The sequence below is a fragment of the Microcaecilia unicolor genome, chromosome 2 (assembly GCF_901765095.1).
Source record: "Microcaecilia unicolor chromosome 2, aMicUni1.1, whole genome shotgun sequence".
Lineage (NCBI taxonomy): Eukaryota > Metazoa > Chordata > Amphibia > Gymnophiona > Siphonopidae > Microcaecilia > Microcaecilia unicolor.
In genome coordinates, this window is record NC_044032.1 from 69,562,093 (window position 1) to 69,586,302 (window position 24,210).

Below are 24,210 nucleotides of genomic sequence, written 5' to 3' on the forward strand. Positions count from 1 at the left end.
GGGGCCAGCCGAGCCTAGATCTGATGGCGTCATCGGCCAATTGCCAAGTGCCGCGCTTCTTCAGCAGAGGACGGGACCCTCGATCCCTGGGAGTAGATGCTCTTCTCCAACAATGGCCGACACAAGAGCTTCTCTATGTGTTCCCGCCCTGGCCCATGTTGGGCAGGGTACTAGACCGGGTGGCAAAGCATCCCGGCAGGATAATCCTGGTGGGTCCGGATTGGCCCAGGCGTCCCTGGTATGCGGACTTGATCAGACTCTCAGTCGACGATCCTCTGCGGTTGCCAGTGGAGCAGGGCCTGTTACATCAGGGTCCCGTGGTGATGGAGGATCCCTCCCCCTTTGGTCTTACGGCCTGGCTATTGAGCGGCAGCGTCTGAGGAAGAAGGGCTTCTCAGACAAGGTCATCACCACTATGCTGAGAGCGAGGAAACGCTCTACTTCTACTGCTTACGCCAGGGTTTGGCGTATCTTTGCAGCGTGGTGTGAAGCAGGCTCTCTTTCTCCTTTCACTGCTCCAATTTCTTCAGTGTTGACGTTCCTGCAAGAAGGTCTGGACAAAGGCCTGTCGCTCAGTTCCCTTAAGGTCCAGGTAGCGGCTCTGGCTTGCTTCAGGGGCCGCCTGAAGGGTGCTTCCCTGGCTTCGCAGCCAGATGTGGTGCGCTTTCTCAAGGGGGTTAATCACCTGCGCCCTCCTCTGCACTCAGTGGTGCCTGCGTGGAATCTCAACCTGGTGCTAAGAGCATTGCAGAAGCCGCCGTTTGAACCCTTGTCAAGGGCATCTCTGAAAGACCTGACGTTGAAAGCAGTCTTTTTGGTGGCTATCACTTCAGCCAGAAGAGTTTCCGAGCTCCAGGCGCTCTCATGTCGAGAGCCTTTTCTACAGTTCACTGAGGCAGGAGTGACTATTCGCACAGTGCCTTCCTTCCTGCCCAAGATTGTTTCTCGCTTCCATGTGAATCAGCAGCTCTGTCTCCCTTCCTTTCGTAGGGAGGACTACCCAGAGGAGTACTCTGCTCTTAAATATCTGGATGTGAGACGAGTCATCATCAGATACTTGGAAGTGACCAATGATTTCCGGAAATCGGATCATCTGTTTGTCCTGTTTGCAGGTCCTCGTAAGGGTCTGCAGGCTGCTAAGCCTACAGTGGCAAGATGGGTCAAGGAAGCCATTGCAGCGGCTTATGTGGCCGCAGGGAAGGTGCCGCCTATCCAGCTGAAGGCTCACTCCACGAGAGCTCAGGCGACCTCGATGGCAGAGGCCGGATCCGTCTCCTTGGAAGAGATATGCAAGGCGGCAAATTGGGCTTCGGCTCATACATTCTCCAAGCATTACCGTTTGACTGTGGCTGCACGGGCGGAGGCCCGGTTTGGAGCTTCAGTGTTGAGGTCAGGGATTTCAATGTCCCGCCCTGGGTGAGTACTGCTTCGGTACATCCCACCAGTCTATGGATTGATCAGCTTGATGATATGGAAGGTAAAATTATGTATAATCATACCTGATAATTTTCTTTCCATTAATCATAGCTGATCAATCCATAGCCCCTCCCAGATATCTGTACTGTTTTTATTCTGGTTGCATTTCAGGTTCAAGTTTAGTCTTCAGTTACTTCAGAAAGACTTCGTGTTCAAGTTTTTTCACTTGGATTCTTCAAGAGTTAAGACGAGTTTGTGTTACAGTGAGCTGCTGCATTCCTCTCCCCTCCGTTTTACGGGGCTGGATTGAGACTTAAAATTCTGCCGGCACTCCCTCCCGCTTCGTGCGGCTGTAGGGCAGCTTTGTACCCTTCCCGCTTCGGCGGTGTTAGGGTCAGTCAGCTCCTCCCGCGGTTGCGGTTGCAGGATAAGCCAGATCCCCCCGCATCGGCGGGTGTGGTGTCCCTCCCCCGCTCCGCGGGGATGAGCTGGACGGATTCCCCTCCCCCACTTGTGTGGGGATGAGCTGGGTTAATTCCCCTCCCCCGTTTCGGCGGTGGTGAGCTGGGCAGAGTGTCCCTTCCTGGGTGTAATTCTCTAAGTGCTGAGTCCTGCGGATGGAGCTTTGATATCGACATACTGAGGAGTTTCCGGCAGCACATGACCACATATAGGGAGGCAAAAGTTTGCTCTCTATCTCCACCTGCTGGTAGATGGACACAACCCACCAGTCTATGGATTGATCAGCTATGATTAATGGAAAGAAAATTATCAGGTATGATTATACATAATTTTACCATATCTTGGGTCCAAGTAGATGGATAAGTCTGAAACATTTAACAAAATTGAGATTAACCTCTATATCCAACTGGGCATTTAAAAGGCATTCATCCATACACACATTGCAAAAGTAAACAACAGTTTCTACAGAGTATATCCAAATTTTATTTTATTTTCTTATTTCCATCTTCCAAAATCCTAGACAGCAGATGTACAGATCAGTAGGAAATAAACAAAGCAGTCCAAAACAAGTAAAGTCAGAAACAACACAGTTTATACCTAATTGTTCAACCACCCTTAGGATTCACCTTTGGGTTTTAAAAGCAAAACCATGTGTGTGTAAGGACTGGATAAACAAATTAAAAAACAACGTTTAAAGCAAATGCCCTTAATATGCAATACTTGGTAGCAATAATGAAACAGTGATGGAAATTTCACATAGCAATCAGCCTGAGCCAACAGATTTATTTTCCATTGAGCATAATTAACTTTGTAAGAACTTGGCCGCTAATAGTGTAGTGAACTGGCCAGTGTTGGCACATTTAGACTCTGGACAGTTCTGCATGATGGAACCCCTTCCCTCATTATTCAATACCTGCTGTTTGAAATCTAATATAATAAAACGCACCATGAACATTCTGAGGACAAAGATTCTGAAGTCACAGCACACGATAAAGGGTTCATGGTTTCATGGTGGTGAAGCCATCCGACATAACACGGACCTATCAGAAGGGGCTTGCCCACTAACAAAGCAGAACTGTTACCAGGCAACGGAATGTGACATAGAACTCACCTATCAGAAGAAAAAAACAGAAGAAGGGAGGAGCATTCAGCTGTAGAATGCCTCATTGTCTGAGCAGCACAGAGAGCAGACGAATGAATGCCACTGGAAACAGAGAATATCCCAGCACTGGGTATGTACACAAATATTGTTGTTGGACCCGGGGAAACAGGAGTACAGCGTGCCCCTCGCCATCTGCAAAGTGCGCCGCCACCTGCAAAAATTAAACCCGACCTAGCCTGCATCACAGACTGACCCAGGCGGGTGGAGGAGTAGGGAAACACGCGGAGCATGTTTCCCTACTCCTCCCCAGCCTAGGATTCGGTAGAGACTGGCTGGCAAACTGCTTGAATATACAAAACCGCTAACTCCTTCAATATACAAAACCGGAGGCAACAAAGAAAAAAAAAAAAGAAGCGTGCCCCTCACCATCTGCGACGTGTGCCGCCACCTGCAAAAATTAAACCCGACCTAGCCTGCATCCTCCCCAGCCTAGGATTCGGTAGAGACTGGCTGGCAAACTGCTTGAATATACAAAACCGCTAACTCCTTCAATATACAAAACCGGAGGCAACAAAGAAAAAAAAAACATCATCACGCACGTGCACATAACTGGAACACCTCCCCCCCCTTCACCTTCTCACGAACCAAGCAACCCAGGATGTGCAAAACCATCCCCCGCCTCAAAAAACCCGTCACCCACCTTGAGGATGCACACACCGCGCTGCTTCCCGCTGCGCATTCGTCCTGCATTCCTCCTGCATCGTTCCTACGCTGCTGCCCTATAACAAACCGAAAGAGTGGCGTACTCTCCCTTCCGCAAACCACACCACCCAAAACAAGACGCCGCTGCTTGCCACAAGGACCAAAAATACCGTTAAAACCCACGGCCCCAGACAGTGCTGCTCTCCCGCCAACCAACAAAAAACATCCCCGGCATAAGGCAACCCCTAACCCACCTCAAGGATTCTCCGACCTCAATCACCCCGGGAAAAGACAGCGCCGCTTCATACAGTGCTTTTCTCTTCAAAGGAAAAACTACAGGAGGAAAAAAAAAAAAAAAACTACATGCTAGCGCCCGTTTCATTTGTTTCGGAAACGGGCCTTTTTTACTAGTAGTATTAATTAAAAAAAAAAAAGGCAAGTGCATTTTTATAATACGCTTCAGTCCACAAAACAAAACAAAAGGAGCAAGTTCCCACATGCCATCTTTTTATTTTGAAGTAGGCACAGGGAAAAAAGATGTTAAATGCTCCCAGGTCTCAACCTAATTAATGATTTTTTTTTTAACTGTACTTATAAATAGTAAGTCTGATTGTTAAGTTCCTGATACTCATAATGTCTGTTTTGGTGGCCCTTTACTAGGTGAAAACATCACGCGTCTCTATAACCAGCCCCTCCAGATGACACAATGATTACAATTTAGAGCTAATTACTATTCTAACTGATGAAACCAGTACTTCCTTGTGTACATCCAAATGCTGCACAAGGTGGCATGTTGAAAAATATAAGCGAGATAAAATAAGAATGCCACCAACAATAAAGAATGACAACGTGGATAGAGATGCTCCTAGATTTGCTTGCTTTGTTTGGGTAACTGGATGACGGGTGCACAGAGGAGAGGGAATGGGAGATTAACCTCATGGGCTTCAACCATCTCTATCTAACTGCCTTGGTCAGCTCTCTCCTACTCACTTCCTTAGTTCCAGTTCCCAGCACTGCTGCCTTCTTCATTTTTCCGGGCCGCCAGCAGGGTGAGTGAGGTAAGCACACTGTCTTCGGCGACCCCAGAAGCTTGCTGTCTGTTGCAGTGTCCTGCCTATGTGGGACAGGAAATTGCATCAGAGTTTATCTCACTGATGCTGAAGGCGGCACAGAAAATTGAAGGCATCGCTACAGGGAGCTGAAAGGGAGTAGGAGAGAGCTGACAAAGGCGGTTAAATTGAGAAGAAGAGACAGCATGATGGCTGAAGTAGGGAGTGGGAAGGCAGCCAGTAGTGCCCAAAACCCAGGCTCTTGACTGGCCACCAGGTTTGGGGGGGGGGGGGGGGGCTTGGTCCTCCAAGGCTCCCCTTAGCTACACCACTGGTTTACCCCAACTCCCCCTTCATTATCTCCTCAGACCCTTGCTGAATTCTTTCACAACAAGGTTCAAAAGATAAACCTTGCTTTCTCTACCTCACCAGCTCTCCCTCCACTAGTCCATTCCCCTCTCTCTCCTTCCCCTCATTCCCTTTCCTCCTTTCCTGAAGTTACTATTGAGGAAACTACACTTCTCCTTTCTTCCTCAAAATGTACCACCTGTTCCTCTGATCCCATTCCCACCCACCTTCTTAATGCCATCTCTCCTACTCTTATTCCTTTTATCTGTCACATTCTCAACCTCTCACTTTCCACTGCGACTGTCCCTGCTGCCTTTAAACATGCTGTGGTCACACCTCTCCTTAAGAAGCCTTCACTTGACCCTACTTGTCCCTCTAATTACCGACCCATCTCCCTCCTTCCTTTTCTCTCCAAATTACTTGAGCGTGCTGTTCACCGCCGCTGCTTTGATTTTCTCTCCTCACATGCTATTCTTGACCCACTACAATCTGGTTTTCGCCCTCTCCACTCAACCGAAACTGCGCTTACTAAAGTCTCCAATGACCTATTACTGGCTAAATCCAGAGGTCAATATTCCATCCTCATTCTTCTTGATCTTTCCGCTGCTTTTGACACTGTCGATCACAGCATACTTCTCGATACCCTGTCCTCACTTGGATTCCAGGGCTCTGTCCTTTCCTGGTTCTCTTCCTACCTCTCCCTCCACACCTTTAGTGTTCACTCTGGTGGATCCTCTTCTACTTCTATCCCTCTGCCTGTCGGCGTACCTCAGGGTTCTGTTCTTGGTCCCCTCCTCTTTTCTATCTACACTTCTTCCCTTGGTTCATTAATCTCATCCCATGGCTTTTCCTACCATCTCTATGCTGATGACTCCCAAATCTACCTTTCTACCCCTGATATCTCACCTTGCATCCAAACCAAAGTTTCAGCGTGCTTGTCTGACATTGCTGCCTGGATGTCTCAACGCCACCTGAAATTAAATATGACCAAAACCGAGCTTCTCATTTTCCCCCCCAAACCCACCTCCCCGCTCCCCCCGTTTTCTATTTCTGTTGATGGCTCTCTCATTCTCCCTGTCTCCTCAGCTCGAAACCTTGGGGTCATCTTTGACTCTTCTCTCTCCTTCTCTGCTCATATCCAGCAGACCGCCAAGACCTGTCGTTTCTTTCTTTACAACATCCGTAAAATCCGCCCCTTTCTTTCCGAGCACTCTACCAAAACCCTCATCCACACCCTTGTCACCTCTCGTTTAGACTACTGCAATCTGCTTCTTGCTGGCCTCCCACTTAGTCACCTCTCCCCTCTCCAGTCGGTTCAAAACTCTGCTGCCCGTCTCATCTTCCGCCAGGGTCGCTTTACTCATACTACCCCTCTCCTCAAGACCCTTCACTGGCTCCCTATCCGTTTTCGCATCCTGTTCAAACTTCTTCTACTAACCTATAAATGTATTCACTCTGCTGCTCCCCAGTGTCTCTCCACACTCGTCCTTCCCTACACCCCTTCCCGTGCACTCCGCTCCATGGATAAATCCTTCTTATCTGTTCCCTTCTCCACTACTGCCAACTCCAGACTTCGCGCCTTCTGTCTCGCTGCACCCTACGTCTGGAACAAACTTCCTGAGCCCCTACGTCTTGCCCCATCCTTGGCCACCTTTAAATCTAGACTGAAAGCCCACCTCTTTAACATTGCTTTTGACTCGTAACCACTTGTAACCACTCGCCTCCACTTACCCTCCTCTCTTCCTTCCCGTTCACATTAATTGATTTGATTTACTTACTTTATTTATTTTTTGTCTATTAGATTGTAAGCTCTTTGAGCAGGGACTGTCTTTCTTCTATGTTTGTGCAGCGCTGCGTATGCCTTGTAGCGCTATAGAAATGCTAAATAGTAGTAGTAGTAGTACCTTATCACCAAAATGTACTCTAGTTTGTTCATTAAAACCTTTGATACCCTGCTGTTTCTGAATACAGGCCGAAGCAGTTAACAATAATAATTACTTACAATGATAGGAAAGGTAAGACCAAACATACAGAGGATCAATCTTACCAAAGGAAAAAGGCAAAGTATTTCTTAAAAAAACAAAAACCCACGACACACAGTTGTAGGATTCCTACTAAAAAGTCTGCAAGCTTGAGTACCTTAGATTGTAGTCCCCATCCCTGGTTAATGTTCAGTGCAGCATAGAGAGTTTCATTAACATAAAGCTTTCTCAAATGACAAGACCTACAAATTAGTCCTTTGTGGTATATATATACAGTGGGGGAAATAAGTATTTGATCCCTTGCTGATTTTGTAAGTTTGCCCACTGACAAAGACATGAGCAGCCCATAATTGAAGGGTAGGTTATTGGTAACAGTGAGAGATAGCACATCACAAATTAAATCCGGAAAATCACATTGTGGAAAGTATATGAATTTATTTGCATTCTGCAGAGGGAAATACAGTGGGGGAAATAAGTATTTGATCCCTTGCTGATTTTGTAAGTTTGCCCACTGACAAAGACATGAGCAGCCCATAATTGAAGGGTAGGTTATTGGTAACAGTGAGAGATAGCACATCACAAATTAAATCCGGAAAATCACATTGTGGAAAGTATATGAATTTATTTGCATTCTGCAGAGGGAAATAAGTATTTGATCCCCTACCAACCAGTAAGAGATCTGGCCCCTACAGACCAGGTAGATGCTCCAAATCAACTCGTTACCTACATGACAGACAGCTGTCGGCAATGGTCACCTGTATGAAAGACACCTGTCCACAGACTCAGTGAATCAGTCAGACTCTAACCTCTACAAAATGGCCAAGAGCAAGGAGCTGTCTAAGGATGTCAGGGACAAGATCATACACCTGCACAAGGCTGGAATGGGCTACAAAACCATCAGTAAGACGCTGGGCGAGAAGGAGACAACTGTTGGTGCCATAGTAAAAAAATGGAAGAAGTACAAAATGACTGTCAATCGACAAAGATCTGGGGCTCCACGCAAAATCTCACCTCGTGGGGTATCCTTGATCATGAGGAAGGTTAGAAATCAGCCTACAACTACAAGGGGGGAACTTGTCAATGATCTCAAGGCAGCTGGGACCACTGTCACCACGTAAACCATTGGTAACACATTACGACATAACGGATTGCAATCCTGCAGTGCCCGCAAGGTCCCCCTGCTCCGGAAGGCACATGTGACGGCCCGTCTGAAGTTTGCCAGTGAACACCTGGATGATGCCGAGAGTGATTGGGAGAAGGTGCTGTGGTCAGATGAGACAAAAATTGAGCTCTTTGGCATGAACTCAACTCGCCGTGTTTGGAGGAAGAGAAATGCTGCCTATGACCCAAAGAACACCGCCCCCACTGTCAAGCATGGAGGTGGAAATGTAATGTTTTGGGGGTGTTTCTCTGCTAAGGGCACAGGACTACTTCACCGCATCAATGGGAGAATGGATGGGGCCATGTACCGTACAATTCTGAGTGACAACCTCCTTCCCTCCGCCAGGGCCTTAAAAATGGGTCGTGGCTGGGTCTTCCAGCACGACAATGACCCAAAACATACAGCCAAGGCAACAAAGGAGTGGCTCAGGAAGAAGCACATTAGGGTCATGGAGTGGCCTAGCCAGTCACCAGACCTTAATCCCATTGAAAACTTATGGAGGGAGCTGAAGCTGCGAGTTGCCAAGCGACAGCCCAGAACTCTTAATGATTTAGAGATGATCTGCAAAGAGGAGTGGACCAAAATTCCTCCTGACATGTGTGAAAACCTCATCATCAACTACAGAAGTAGTCTGACCGCTGTGCTTGCCAACAAGGGTTTTGCCACCAAGTATTAGGTCTTGTTTGCCAGAGGGATTAAATACTTATTTCCCTCTGCAGAATGCAAATAAATTCATATACTTTCCACAATGTGATTTTCCGGATTTAATTTGTGATGTGCTATCTCTCACTGTTACCAATAACCTACCCTTCAATTATGGGCTGCTCATGTCTTTGTCAGTGGGCAAACTTACAAAATCAGCAAGGGATCAAATACTTATTTCCCCCACTGTAAGTATTTGATCCCCCACCAACCAGTAACAGATCTGGCCCCTACAGACCAGGTAGATGCTCCAAATCAACTCGTTACCTGCATGACAGACAGCTGTCGGCAATGGTCACCTGTATGAAAGACACCTGTCCACAGACTCAGTGAATCAGTCAGACTCTAACCTCTACAAAATGGCCAAGAGCAAGGAGCTGTCTAAGGATGTCAGGGACAAGATCATACACCTGCACAAGGCTGGAATGGGCTACAAAACCATCAGTAAGACGCTGGGCGAGAAGGAGACAACTGTTGGTGCCATAGTAAGAAAATGGAAGAAGTACAAAATGACTGTCAATCGACAAAGATCTGGGGCTCCACGCAAAATCTCACCTCGTGGGGTATCCTTGATCATGAGGAAGGTTAGAAATCAGCCTACAACTACAAGGGGGGAACTTGTCAATGATCTCAAGGCAGCTGGGACCACTGTCACCACGAAAACCATTGGTAACACATTACGACATAACGGATTGCAATCCTGCAGTGCCCGCAAGGTCCCCCTGCTCCGGAAGGCACATGTGACGGCCCGTCTGAAGTTTGCCAGTGAACACCTGGATGATGCCGAGAGTGATTGGGAGAAGGTGCTGTGGTCAGATGAGACAAAAATTGAGCTCTTTGGCATGAACTCAACTCGCCGTGTTTGGAAGAAGAGAAATGCTGCCTATGACCCAAAGAACACCGTCCCCACTGTCAAGCATGGAGGTGGAAATGTTATGTTTTGGGGGTGTTTCTCTGCTAAGGGCACAGGACTACTTCACCGCATCAATGGGAGAATGGATGGGGCCATGTACCGTACAATTCTGAGTGACAACCTCCTTCCCTCCGCCAGGGCCTTAAAAATGGGTCGTGGCTGGGTCTTCCAGCACGACAATGACCCAAAACATACAGCCAAGGCAACAAAGGAGTGGCTCAGGAAGAAGCACATTAGGGTCATGGAGTGGCCTAGCCAGTCACCAGACCTTAATCCCATTGAAAACTTATGGAGGGAGCTGAAGCTGCGAGTTGCCAAGCGACAGCCCAGAACTCTTAATGATTTAGAGATGATCTGCAAAGAGGAGTGGACCAAAATTCCTCCTGACATGTGTGCAAACCTCATCATCAACTACAGAAGACGTCTGACCGCTGTGCTTGCCAACAAGGGTTTTGCCACCAAGTATTAGGTCTTGTTTGCCAGAGGGATTAAATACTTATTTCCCTCTGCAGAATGCAAATAAATTCATATACTTTCCACAATGTGATTTTCCGGATTTAATTTGTGATGTGCTATCTCTCACTGTTACCAATAACCTACCCTTCAATTATGGGCTGCTCATGTCTTTGTCAGTGGGCAAACTTACAAAATCAGCAAGGGATCAAATACTTATTTCCCCCACTGTATATATATATATATATATATATATATATATATATATATATATATATATATATATATATATATATTTTTTTTTTTTTTTTTTTAGGGATAGAGGGGAGTTATGGCTTAGGTACTTTGTTTATTTTCTGAAACCTTCTTTGTCCAAGTTCAATGTTAAACAGAAATGAAATTGGGAAAGGAAGTTTATCATATTGGTTGATTTTACATTCAAAAGAAAGAGAGTTAGACACATTTATTTTGTTATACTGATTGGAGAAAAGCTTAGTCTTGGAAATATATGATTTTGTATTAAATCAAATACTAAGTTGTTGACCACTAGTATCCCCACTTTGGGGTTCAATGCGGTGTACAAAGTAGATGATGAAGTACAAATTTATATGAAATTACACAAACACACACAAACACACACACAAACACACACAAACACACACACACACACACACACACACACACACACACACACACACACACACACACACACACACACACACACAAACACACACACACACACACACACACACACACACACAATAAGGAAGAGAATTCCACAGTTATATATGGAATTTACTATTGTCAAAAACCTGGCATTTTTATAAAAAGGCCAAAAAAACAGGACATTGCAATGGTCTAAATGAGGTAGTATAAGCATTTGAACTAACAGTATGAGCACACTGGTCAAAGAAAGACCTTACTAAACATAACTGCCTCATTTTAAAGATTGTTGTCTGCCAGAGTTGATTAATATGTGGTCCATAGGTTAAAGAGGAATCGAGGAACCCCCCTCCCCAACATCATAGATTCTGTTTCCACCTTCAGAACTTTCAGTAGACAAAATCAAAGAAGTAGGCATTTGGACAAGTTCCTGGAGGAAAAGTCCATAGATGGACCATTGGCCTGATCCAGTATGGCTATTCTTATGTTCTTATATCTTGATTTCTAAACCACAGTACCTTAGTTTTTGGAGGATTCATCTTCAGTTTATTACTTAAGGCCCAGTCTTGTATTGCATTAATCCCAACCATAACAAAGTTTACCAAATCATGGTGTAAGGTTGGGACTGGCAACAGCAACATAATATCAGCTTAGGGATAGTAGTAATTCCCCAAAGCCCAACTATAATGCCAAGAGACACCATTAAAAAACTTAAAAAGAACAGGAAAAAGCGGGGATCCCTGAGGGACCTTGCATCCTGGAAACCAGTAATCTGATGATCTGATTTATTCTGTTTTACAGAATAACTCTGATTAGTTAAAAATTCATAGAACCATTTATATACAGTGCCAGATATTCCTATTTGGCTCAAACGTTCCAACAGCAAGACATGATCTACCACGTCAAATGCGGCAAATATATCAAACTGAAGAAGAATAACTTGAATACTTCTGCGTAGCATTTCCGTAACATATGTAGTTAAAATGAGCAACAGTGTCTCTGTGCTTTGTACATCTCTAAAACCAAATTGAGACTGATGTAAACCAAGAAATGTCCAAATAATTCTGATAAAATTGCTGTATGGACTATTTTTCTAGGATCTGGATAGTGCAATAGTAAAAATGATCTTCCTGAAGCATCGTAATTCCTAAGAGATAGACTAATAAGATCTGATCTGTATCCCAGAGCATGGCCATAAAGAATAAGAAATATCAGAGAGGACCTAAGCTGTCAGTTTAGAAATTCTCTGATGCTCAAATTGGTCCTCAGGGTCCACCTCCCAAACACCTATCGATAAGACTGTCAGATTGTCACAGTACCCCTATTCAAAATGAATGAGAGAGCGTTACATGCATTGTCTCCAGTATATACAGATATATCTCCTATATATTTATTAGGCATGACTTGAAAACCCAGCTGGCTTATACGCCCATGCGGCTGTGTCAAATCTATAAAACTGGTTCAAGACAGTGTTGACAAATGAAACCAGTGGAGGTTTTTTTCAAATCTGGTAGCTATGTCCACAAGTTTATACTTATTGGACATCTTTTCTGAGTCTCTTGCATTAGGTGAAGACTCCCTGAAAGGGGAAGGGGAAAGGGAAATGGGACTTGATATACTGCCTTTCTGAGGTTTTTGAAACTACATTCAAAGCGGTTTACATATATTCAGGTACTTATTTTGTACCAGGGGCAATGGAGGGTTAAGTGACTTGCCCAGAGTCACAAGGACCTGCAGTGGGAATTGAACTCAGTTCCCCAGGAACAAAGTCCACTGCACTAACCACTAGGCTACTCCTCTTTAATGCATTTTCATTCTATTGGGATTAAACCAGAGGTACACAAGTTTGCGGCCTGTTTGTTCATGGTTAGTAAACTTGCAGTAGCAATGAACTGGACGTGTAACACCATGTCTATTGAAGATCAGGTGCTTCGCTGTTTCTACTATGTGTACCAGATGTCCCAGCTGACATCAATTTCATAAAAAATGGGACGCTTATAAGACCTGGCATGATCAGTGATTGGGAGTTGCTGGAACGTGAACCAGACTTTTTGCTGATGTTTCTCTTGTATGGAACAGAGCCAAGTGGTAATCGAGGGGAGCTGTACTGCGTAGAGGAGGGGGAGGGAGAAGAAGGGATGTTTCTGATCTTTTGTAATAACTGAGGTGTTACGGTTTATTGAAAAATTCCAATACAGATTATTTAAAACAAAAAAAAAAAGCTGGCATACAGAGAACCCAAGTGTGTACCACAAGCATAAATGTTTGTCCACACTGCTTCTGTCAGCAGTAGGAATAACCAGTTCTGTATATTGTGAAACATTTCTCCTCTAGATTTACTGTCTCATACAAGGAATCAAATTATCATCTTTGGTGCACAGCCAGACTGCTACCTGAATAATTTGGGAAACAGAAACAGCGTCCTGCAGGGATTACCAGGCACAGAAGAAAGTAGGGATGTATCTTCAGATATACAAACTAGATCAAAATGTTGAGACCTTCCCTTTAAAGTAGTTTTCTTGTTAAAGAACAGAGCTTGACATTTTCTTTTTTTGTTGTTGTTGTTACATTTGTACCCCGTGCTTTCCCACTCATGGCAGGCTCAATGCGGTAGGCAATGGAGGGTTAAGTGACTTGCCCAGAGTCACAAGGAGCTGCCTGTGCCGGGAATCGAACTCAGTTCCTCAGTTCCCCAGGACCAAAGTCCACCACCCTAACCAGTAGGCCACTCCTCCACTTTTAAAGTGTAAACTAAATTAGAAAGTTATTTCCAGTTTCTTTGTTTATTTGATAAAGTAGAACATTTGAAGCTTATTTTCTTTGTTACATTTATTTTACCTATTGACGATTCTCTTTTCAGACTGTCAAGAAAGCAGAAAAAGAAGCTGAAGCCAAAGAAGGTAATTATGGAGTGTTGTGCAGTGTATCTTTTCTTGTTAACAGTTTTGTATTCATGCATGCTTGCAGATGTTTGGGAAATGTCTTCAGGTAATAGCAACCAAACTCATGGCCAAATTGAAATAATCCTTAAAACAGATGTAGTGGGCAATAGTTGGAATAAGGTTAGGAAGTGGCAGTATCACAAAAATCCACTTCTCACTTCCTCAAGAGCAGATGCAGAGGAAGAGGAGGAGAAAAGAAGCAGTGAATAAAGGATGCACAAGTTAGACTCTTCAAGTCTTGGAAAGATTTTACCTACATAGTCAAGGTGATGCCATTGTCCTAAATCAATTCTGCAAGGATATATAGGTCTTTTTTTTGTATAGGTATTAAGTAGAGGAGTGTGGTAGCCGTGTTAGTCCACTCTTAAGGTTATCAATAGAAATCAAACAAAATAAAACATGGAAAAGAAAATAAGATGATACCTTTTTTATTGGACATAACTTAATACATTTCTTGATTAGCTTTCGAAGGTTGCCCTTCTTCCTCAGATCGGAAATAAGCAAATGTGCTAGCTGACAGTGTATATAAGTGAAAACATTCAAGCAGGGTTCCCACGCCTGTTGGTCAACATTTTACAGGACCAGGACACTGTACCAGTGATTTCACAGTGAGAATCCTCAAAGGTAACTTTAAAACCATACAAGAACGTAAGACCTTTGAAGTCAGAATGATTGAATATTTTAACACCCAACAGAAAGGACTTAACAAGGATCTGGGGTTCCTAGCCCATTATAAACCATAAAGCTGTATGTCTCTGTTGATCACCCTCCCCTCCCCTATCCACACCCACCCTGTTAGAATATCAATGATATGCTTTGATGTCCCCATGCATACTTCCTACCCACCCCCCTCCTCCCACCCTGTCAGACTGTCATAGTAATGCTTGAATGTTTTCACTTATATACACTGTCAGCTAGCACATTTGCTTATTTCCGATCTGAGGAAGAAGGGCAACCTTCGAAAGCTAATCAAGAAATGTATTAAGTTATGTCCAATAAAAAAGGTATCATCTTATTTTCTTTTCCATGTTGTATAGGTATTAGAAAGTGTCAGAACCAGCATACTAGCCCATGGAAGACCATTATTCAGTATTCTGCTCTAAAAACTTTATCCTCCTTCCTCATCCGTGTGCACAGCAGATGAATTCATTGTGGCTATTTATTAATTACAGTACATTTATATGTTGGAGTGGAGGGGTAGCCTAATGGTTAGCGCAGCGAACCAGGGGAACTGGGTTTGATTCCCACTGCAGCTCCTTGTGACTCTGGACAAGTCACTTAACCCTCTGATGCCCCAGGTACAAAAAAAATATTTAAACCACTTTGATTGTAACCACAGAAAGGCAGTATATCAAATCCCATACCCTTTCCCTTTCCTTTTCTAATCTAGCAAAAAGTAATTTAAAATGTGTCTAAAATAATATATTTGAGGACCTTCAAAGAGCAAATGAGCTTCAAACAATTTGTCTCTAAAAGCTTCAGACCGTTAGTCTCAGCTTTTGGCTCTTAAAGTGAACTAATCATTGGTCCAATGTTCATAGTGTTTATAGTGCATACTATTGCAAAATTGTGCAAAAAGTCAAAATTTAAGAAGCAAAAAAATCTGTACATCTGCTTATGTCCAGTATATTCCAGAAAGGTTTCTAGAATTCACACTGCAATATGACTTCCAGTTTACACTGTTGACATGATTTCGTTTTGAGCATTAAATTTGCCCATACATATGTCTTGGCAATTATGAAACAAAATGTTGTCAGGGTTATATATCAGTCAGTCACTCATTTTCAAACTCACCAATCCTTAGTCTCACAAAAGGGGCTGCTATTCGACTCCTAGGTTTAATACCATAGGCTGCACAGTCTGTAATTTGTGAATCCAAAATTCCATTATGTAGCTTCCCACTATTCCAGAACATGTGGGATAGTTGTGTCCATCAGCCAGCAGGTGGAGATGGAGAACTGAAAACTGAGCTGAGACATCTCTCTTGGCATCCAGTCCAGCTCCTCAGTATTTTCTATTTCTAGCAGATGGATGGACACACAGTGGACTTTGATCCTGGGGAACTGGGTTCGATTCCCACGGCAGCTCATTGACTGTGGGCAAGTCACTTAACCCTCCATTGCCCCAGGTACAAAATAAGCCTCTATATATATGTAAACCGCTTTGAATGTAGTTGCAAAATACCACAGAAAGGCAGTATATCAAGTCCCATTTCCCTTTCCCCTTCAGCCTCTGGTTTTGAATGATTTGCTCCTGGTCCAGTGGGTCATCTGGTCCCCAGTTGAGCTTTGTGGGTGGCTTAAGTCTGTAAAGTCACATCTGAAGGTCTTCAGGTCCTTGTCTGTGGTGCCCAGCAAATTTATTTTCCCTGTTTCCTGTGGAGCTCTCCTTTTCCAGCACAAACAACCTAAAGAAAAAAAGAGATGGAACGGGGTTTACTTGAGAGTGTGGGAGAGAATTAGGCCTGAAACACTCACTTTCTCACCCGAGGTAAGATTTGTGGAAACTGTGAGCTTGGGGGGAGCAGCCGGCAATTGGAAGTCTGACTAAAGTTTGACTCAGAACACTTGGAGGGCTGCAAGTTCTACTTGGTGCAGGGGTGGGATCCTGACTCGCCTTTTAGGACTACGTTGTGCTGAATGAAGACTCCCATGGAGGCAGTTAAGTGGTTTTCCCACTGTGGGACCCACTGGCCGGCATTGGGGCGTTGCAGTGTGTGCAAGCTGTGAATCTCGCGGAATGTGGGAGAAAAGGTCATCTTTAGATTTGGTGCAGCATCCGAATATGCTGGGGTCTTCAGGCTCTCCAGCAAGGCCAGTGTGCAGTTTGTTGCAGGAGATTGTGGGAATTGGGACCATTTGGTCAGGGCCAACTGACGGTGATAAACAGCCTGATCACGTGTGGAGTGCAGCTGCCGTTTTATAACCTCAGGGCCTGATAGAGCACTCAGCTGCATCAGATCTTTGTTTTCTCCAGAGTTTATATTGCTCTTACACCAGGTGTATTTACTGAAGCAGAGACAGTCAGAGTTGCTGCAAGGTGCTTCAGTTTTTCACTCCGCTCCACTCCAGCTCCTAAGACATCTCGTTTAGCTTCATCTATCCACTGTAGAGGACTATCTCTGCTTCTCCCGCCTTATCTGATGTGGCCCCAGTCTGTTCAGAGGAGCCATTGTTGAAGGAGCTGTTAGAGGAATGAGAGCTCCCCCCCTGAGGAGGGGGAGGAGCTCAGAACTCTTATTTCTGAGGCATTGGCGGTTCTTTCTATTGAGGAGCCTTCTACTTCGGTGTCAGAAGTTACATTTTCATCAATCATGAGTGAGCTTAGAGGTCCTTCTAAGGTCTTCCCGATGCATCCAGACATGGGTCTCTGAAGCAGGGTGAAAGTAGGAAGAGCCATGACTCGCCTTTACCTGTTGTTTCCGGAGAAGAAAGAAAAATTGCAGCTTCCCATGGTGGATTCCCTTGTTACCGCAGTGACTAAGAAGACCACTTTGCTATTGGAAGGGGGCATTGCTCTAAGTGACCTGCAGGGTAGGAGGCTAGAAGACTCGCTGAAACAAGCCTTTGAAGAGTCCTCTTTGAGGCCTTCAAGTGACAGTGTACAACTCATTCCTGGCTAAAGCATTCCATAATGCCCAGCTGAAAGTGGGGTTGGCCTACTTGGTGGATGCTATTTATGACATGATATGGGTTACAGCCCCAGTATGTCTTTGGCTGCCACGGCACATTGGCAACTCTGGTTGTGATATTGGGCAGCAGATGCACCATCAGTCATGTCTCGTTAAACTTTCCTTTTGGGGCATTACTTTCGAAAGCAAATCAAAAAATGTATTAAGTTAGTCCAATAAAAAAGGTATCACCTTATTTTCTTTTCTACGTTTTGATTTATTTCTATTTATTACCTTTAGAAGATCTCAGTAACTTGGTGAAAGAACTGGGGGGAAACTAAGCCACAGTGGGGATTTCGATACAGCAGATGGGTACCGGCTTGGTCGTCAGCAATATGATTAGAAGTCCCGCTTTCAGACATGCTAATCTTCCTTTCATGTGAACAGGAAGGCCTCTTGGTCAGCTAGAGCACTCAATGCTTCCCGAGCTTCCACAATGATATGAGGCTAATCCACTTTTCTTTTGCTCTGGTGGGAGGACTGTGTGGGCTGAAATCATGTCAGACCTGTGGGTTCTGGATATTCTTTCAGAAGGTTACAAGTTGGAGTTACCTCGCCCAGTTGCTCCTCTCTCCTTGAAGTCCCCTTGTCAAAAGGGAATCAAGACAATTGGGGTTCAGGCCACTGTATATTCCTTGCTGGCGCCCCAGGACAAACAGTGACAAGGCATATACTCCATCTACTTCATTATCCCAAAGAAGGAAGGCACCTTTTGTCCGATCTTATATCTCAAAGATCTAAAGTGCTGCATCCGAGTGTCCCACTTTCGCCCAGAAACACAAAGAGTAGTCATAGCCTCGGTTGCAGCGGGAGAATTTCTTACCACCTTCAAGTCTCAAGGAAGCGTACTTGCATATACCCATATGGCCACTACATCACAGGTTTCTGCATTTTGCGGTGCTGGGTTGTTACTTCCAGTTCAGGACTTTGCCCTTTGATCTTGCCACAACACCATCAGTGGCAAACCTCTATAAGGCAGCTTTTGAAGAAGAATGTTTTTAGACAACAATGGAGTGAACAAATTTTATTATGGAGACATTACAAAAATTACATCATCATGATCTGGAAAGGAACAGAAGAGGAACTCCAAGCTTTTTACAAAACTTTGAATGATTTTAATTTTAAGTTTCAGATGTCTTTTAACAAGAAATGTATTCTATTCCTGGATATCAATATCATATATGAAGATGGCACATTTTATGGTAACTTATACAGAAACAGCAGAGCAAAGGAACCTCTCGCAGATGATGTTCAAAAAAATCTTTATTGAGGAGTTCTTCTAAAACAAATGAGGGAGACCCGACACGACTTGTGTTTCGTAGCCCCGGATTGGCCGCGGAGGCTGTGGTATGCAGACCTGATTCAACTGCTGGACGGGGATTCCCTCCGTCTTCCATGGGTAAATGGCCTACTGAAGCAAGGTCTGGTGCTTGTAGAGAGTCCATGCCCCTTTGGTCTTATGACTTGGCCATTGAAAGGGCTTGGTTGAGACGAAAAAGTCATTCTGAATAGGTCATCCAACAGAGCCCGGTATGGATGCTGCCTAGCACAGATGCGCAGGTATCTTCCTCCCTTACACGCGGGTACCTCGGTCTCTCTTCTGTGCAGCTGGGAAGACTCGTTTTGCAGTCTCCCTTCAGCGCGTATTTCCTTTGAATTTCAAGTGCCTTCCCATGTGGGTTTAGCATTTTTTTTTCTGTTTTCCTCAGTATTTCCCTTGTTTTTTCCTTTCTTATAATTTTCTTAGGTTTTTTTTTTTTTTTTTTTGTCACAGCTCATTAGGCCTGAGCTTCGGTCTAGCCCCTTTTTCTGACCTTCAAAATTGAGGAGTTTAATTTTGCCGCTGTTTTTTCTTGATGTCTAAGAAATATCCCCCAGTGGCTTCAAAAGGTGTGCCCATTGTAATCGGGTGATCTCTGCCATGGACCCGCACATCAGACCATTGGTGCATCCGGGTGCTTAGGGCCTAACTACCAGCCTGATTCTTGTTCTCTCTGTTTAAAACTGCAGTTGAGGACACAGAAGGCACATCAGGTCCAGTAGAAGAAACTTTTTGGCTCCTCGAAGGCTGGTCCATTGACATTAGCACCAGAAGCATCCATCTCTATGGCTGCCCAGACTACCTCTACCACTGGGAGTGCACCAGCATTGAGGTGTTTTCCACCTACCTCAACATCAGGCGCTGATAGCAGGCTGCGGGGACCGGTCAGCATTGGACCTGACACTGAGGATGCGTACAGGTTTGACGTAATCCTTTTCAGCACCGAGGGATCCCGATGCTGTGAATCGAGGGAAGCCTAAGAATTATCAGCATCAGTCCTCTTTGAAGCACCAGGTTCCCGAGAAACATTGGCACTAGGACGGTCACTCCCTCTCTTTAGTGGAGGTGCCAGTGCGCCAGTCTATGGGCAGTCAGGGTCCCACTTCCAGTACAATACCGACTCCTCTCCAGCCTTTGCTGATGCCTCCTCTCAATGAACGATACCGGGCTGTGCTCAGGGAGGAGCTGGCACAGATGTTCCAACTGCACGCCAGTCTGCTCAGGTATTGAGGATGTTTGCGCCAGCTGCAGCTCAGCCTCAGCTCCTTCCTGAGGCCCAGGCTTTGCCTTTGGAGTGTCTTTGGCACTGGTGCGTCGACGAGTGTTGATGTCGACCCATGTATCACTGTCCTTGACGTAAGTGGAGGCTCTTCGGAGTTAGAGGATAAGGCTTTACCGTGGCGCCTTCTGGATCGTGGGCATGGTACCACTGAGCTGAGACAGGCAGAGACTTTCTCAGACTCCTGAGTATCTAGAGGAGTCTAATCTGGACCGTTCATGGGAGTCAGAGGAGGATCCACATCACATCTGAGAAAGTAGTCTTATGGTGACCTCTTCTGACCCCTTCCCCACCAAAGGAGAGTTGTAAATCTCCACCTGACTCTCTTTCGTTCACTGGTTTTGTAAAAGAGAGAGCTTCGGCCATCCCATTTAAGTTCGGAACAGAGGAAGAACTTAGGGCTGAGATGTTATCAGTTTTCGACTATGAAGCTCCTCCCAGGGAGGGTGTCACAGTTCTGTTACACCCTATACTGAAGGACACACTGCTAAAGAACATGGAATCTCCCCTATATGTGCAGGTTGCACTGAAGAAGGTGGCTACACAGTATTGTATCCAGAAGGCTCCCAGATTTGAGAGGGCACAACTGTCACACCACTCTGGTGATCAAATCCGCTCTCAAGCTGGCCAGAAGCTACAAGACCTATGCTTCAGCGCCTTCAGGTAGGGAGGCACATAAGAACTTAAGAGTTGCCATAATAGGACAGACCAAAGGTCCATGAATCCCAATATCCTTTTCCAACAGTGGCCACCCAGGTTACAAGTATCTGGCAAGATCTCAGAGCAGTAAAACAGATTTTGTGCTGCTTATCCTGGAAATAAGCAGTGGATTTTCCCAAGTCCATCTTAAAAATGGTTTATGGACTTTTGAGAAATTATCAAAACTTTTTTTAAACCATGCTAAGCTAACTGCTTTTACCACATTCTCTTGCAATGAATTCCAGAGTTTAATTACATATTTAGTGAAGAAATATTTTCTCCAGTTTGTTTTAAATTTACTACTTAGTAGCTTCATTGCATGTCCCCTAGTCCTAGTATTTTTGAAAAGAGTAAACAAGTGATTTACCTCTACCCGTTTCACTCTACTCAGTATTTTATAGAGCTCTATCATATCACCCCTTAGCTATCTCTTCTCTGTACTTTTTCTGAGTCTGCTATATCAGTAAAAGAAATTGAGATCTCCTGCACAACCACTGCTAGCACAACTTCATTGGCTACTGGTGGCAGCTTGGCCTTGCTTAAAGTTAATGGCAGTTAAGTTTTCAAGTAATGCAAGATAAAAGCCCATATTACTCATGGAAGAGTGAGAATTGATTTGTCCTTCCTGGGCAGCATGTTGAAATCGATTTGAGATAAGGAGCATTGTTTTGAGGTATCTTCAGTATAGGAAACTAAGTTTTTTTTTAGGTTGGTGGGCCCTTGGGAAAATAGCATTAAGGCGATGTTATGTTTGTTTATTCAGATGATATACCGTCCTTCTGAATTAGCAAGCAGAACGGTATACAATGTTATCTTGAAAGAACTATGTATTGATAAGAGAATTATAAGGACTGCTACTCCTGTGTTTTGTATGCTTTATGTATATAGTTATATTTTTAAAATGTTAGGTTTTTTTTGTTTACTTTCTTTGTGCATCACCTTGGATGGAAGTTTTGGGAATGCGGCTGACAAATGTGTGTAAATAAGGAACGGTAGTTTACTTTTTCAAATAAATTCTAAGAAAGTTGGACAGTACTTCCTCCATTTGTTTTTAATATGCTACCTATTAGCTTCATGGATTTTTTCCTGAATGTACCACTAAGCTGTGGAATTTGTTGCTTTAAGATATGGTCAAAGCAGTAAGGGTAGCAGGGTTTAAATTTTTTTAGAGAAGATCTGGAGGAAAAGATCTTAATAGTGGTGTAATCTTGGGAAAGCCATCACTTATCTTTGGGTATGAGCAAAAAGGGATGTACCTACTTCTTAGAGCCTGTCCACATCTAGAGAAGAAGTAATGGATCATGCTTGGAATTCATCCCTCGAATTCATCCCTCATGGTAGATGAAAACATGATAGAGGAATTGGTAAAAAGCTTATCGCCCACAAGAGCGCAAGAAGATCCCTGCTCTTCGATAATATTTAGATCAGTGCCACAGATAATTGTTCCTTTTTTTTCAAAAATCTAGTGAATAAATCTCTACACGAAAGTTTATTGGTAGGCTCGCTTAAAGAGACGACTGTAAAGCTATTCCTAAAAAAAATCAACACCTAGAATAATTTCAGTTCTACTGTTCTTAACAAATATTACTGAGAAAAATATATTGCACCAACTAATGCAGTTTGTAGAAGAACATCATTTGTTAAATGACGTTCAGTATGGCTTTAGACCTAACCATAGTGTAGAATTTTTGCTTCTATCGATGCTGGATGAATTAAGGATTGGAATGGACCAGAACATTAATTTCTGCATTATCACAGTTGATATTGCATCAGCATTTGACAGTATTAACCATCAACTCCTACTCGACACGTTTTCAGATTTTTGGCATTGGTGGATAAGTCCTATCCTGGTTTCTCTCGTAGTTTCAGAGAAGAAGATTTCATGTTAAAGTACAGGAAACAATTTCCAGTAGCTTTCCAATCACACATGGTGTACCGCAAGGCTCAGCACTCTCAGTAGTACTGTTTAACTTATTCATGATGTCTCTAGGGGATGTTTTCCAAGACTTACACATATTGTACAGAATATACACAGATGGTGTACAATTCATTATCCCTGTTAACAAACATGATCAGGACTTAACTGTAAAACTGAAGAACACTAATGTATTTGCAACATTTAAAGACATCTTAGCCTGTCCCATCCAATCAACAGTTTTTGACAAAATTGTTGATTGGATGGGACAGGCTAAGATGTCTTTAAATACACAGAAATAGTGTATGTAGGTAGGACTCTGGACTCATCTCTACCCTCAGTGTTTGACTATCAGGGTGAAAAAGTGATTATGAAGCCCTTTGTCTATAGTTGGGAAATCTTCCTAAACACCAATTTGACAATGCAAAAAAGACCTCGTGATTTCCACCTCTTTTTTTTTTTTCAACTTTGCATGCTGAACAAGCTGAAAGATATGATAACACCATATGATTTTTGGACGATTGTACAGAACTTGGTACTGACAAAGATTGATTATTGTAACTCTATATTTCTGGGAATATCATCATCCCGAATCCAAGCTCTGCAGGTCATCCAAAATGCAGTTACACGACTGATCTCTGGAATCTCAAGGTCTGAAGACATTACTCCAACTTTAAAAAAAAAAAAAAAATTTCACTGGCTTCCTGTACCCTACAGAGTTCAATTCAAGACTCTTGTATTGACTCATCAATGCATATTTGGGAGTGTTCCAGCCTATTTTCGAAATACCCTGCAATCATATAAACCAAAACGAGCACTAAGATCCGTGACGTCCCATCGGCTGTGTTTACCTTCTGCTAAATCATATAATTTCGTAGAGACAAAACTGCGGGCCTTCTCTGTTGCTACCCCATTCTTGTGGAATGCTTTACCCGGATACCTGAGATCATGTGAAGACTTCCAATAATTGAAGCGGCTGTTAAAAACGCATCTGTTTGTGAAAGCCTTTTTGGCCATATGAAGATTTAGTTGATTGACTCTTTTCTCTTTTTCAGTTAGGACCAGCTGATTGACTCCTTTCTCTCTCTCTCTCTCTCTCTCTCTCTCTCTCTCTCTCTCTCTCTCTCTCTCTCTCTCTCTCTCTGTTAGGACCATTCAATTGATCATGTTCTACCTTCATAAGAACATAAGTATTGCCATACTAGGACAGACTGAAGGTCAATCAAGCCCAGCATCCTGTTTCCAACAGTGGCCAATCCAGGTTACAAGTACCTGGCAGGATCCTAGAACAATATAATACGTTTTATGCTGCTTATCCTAGAAATGCAGTGCGTTTTCCCCAAGTCCATTTTAATAATGGCTTATGGACTTTTCTTTTAGGAAGTTATCCAAACTTCTTTTAAACCCTGCTGAGCTAACTACTTTTAGTA

At 43.9% G+C, this 24,210-nt stretch overlaps 1 protein-coding gene across 2 annotated transcripts in view; it reads left to right on the forward strand.

The window, feature by feature from the left end:
* The window catches only part of DNAJC21 (DnaJ heat shock protein family (Hsp40) member C21), a 132,310-nt gene that overhangs the window by 66,734 nt on the left and 41,366 nt on the right, over positions 1-24,210 (forward strand). For both annotated transcript variants that reach the window (XM_030193022.1, XM_030193023.1), the window contains exon 9: positions 13,815-13,854. In XM_030193022.1, coding sequence (XP_030048882.1) covers positions 13,815-13,854 — 40 coding nt within the window. The remainder of the gene's footprint in view (positions 1-13,814; positions 13,855-24,210) is intronic.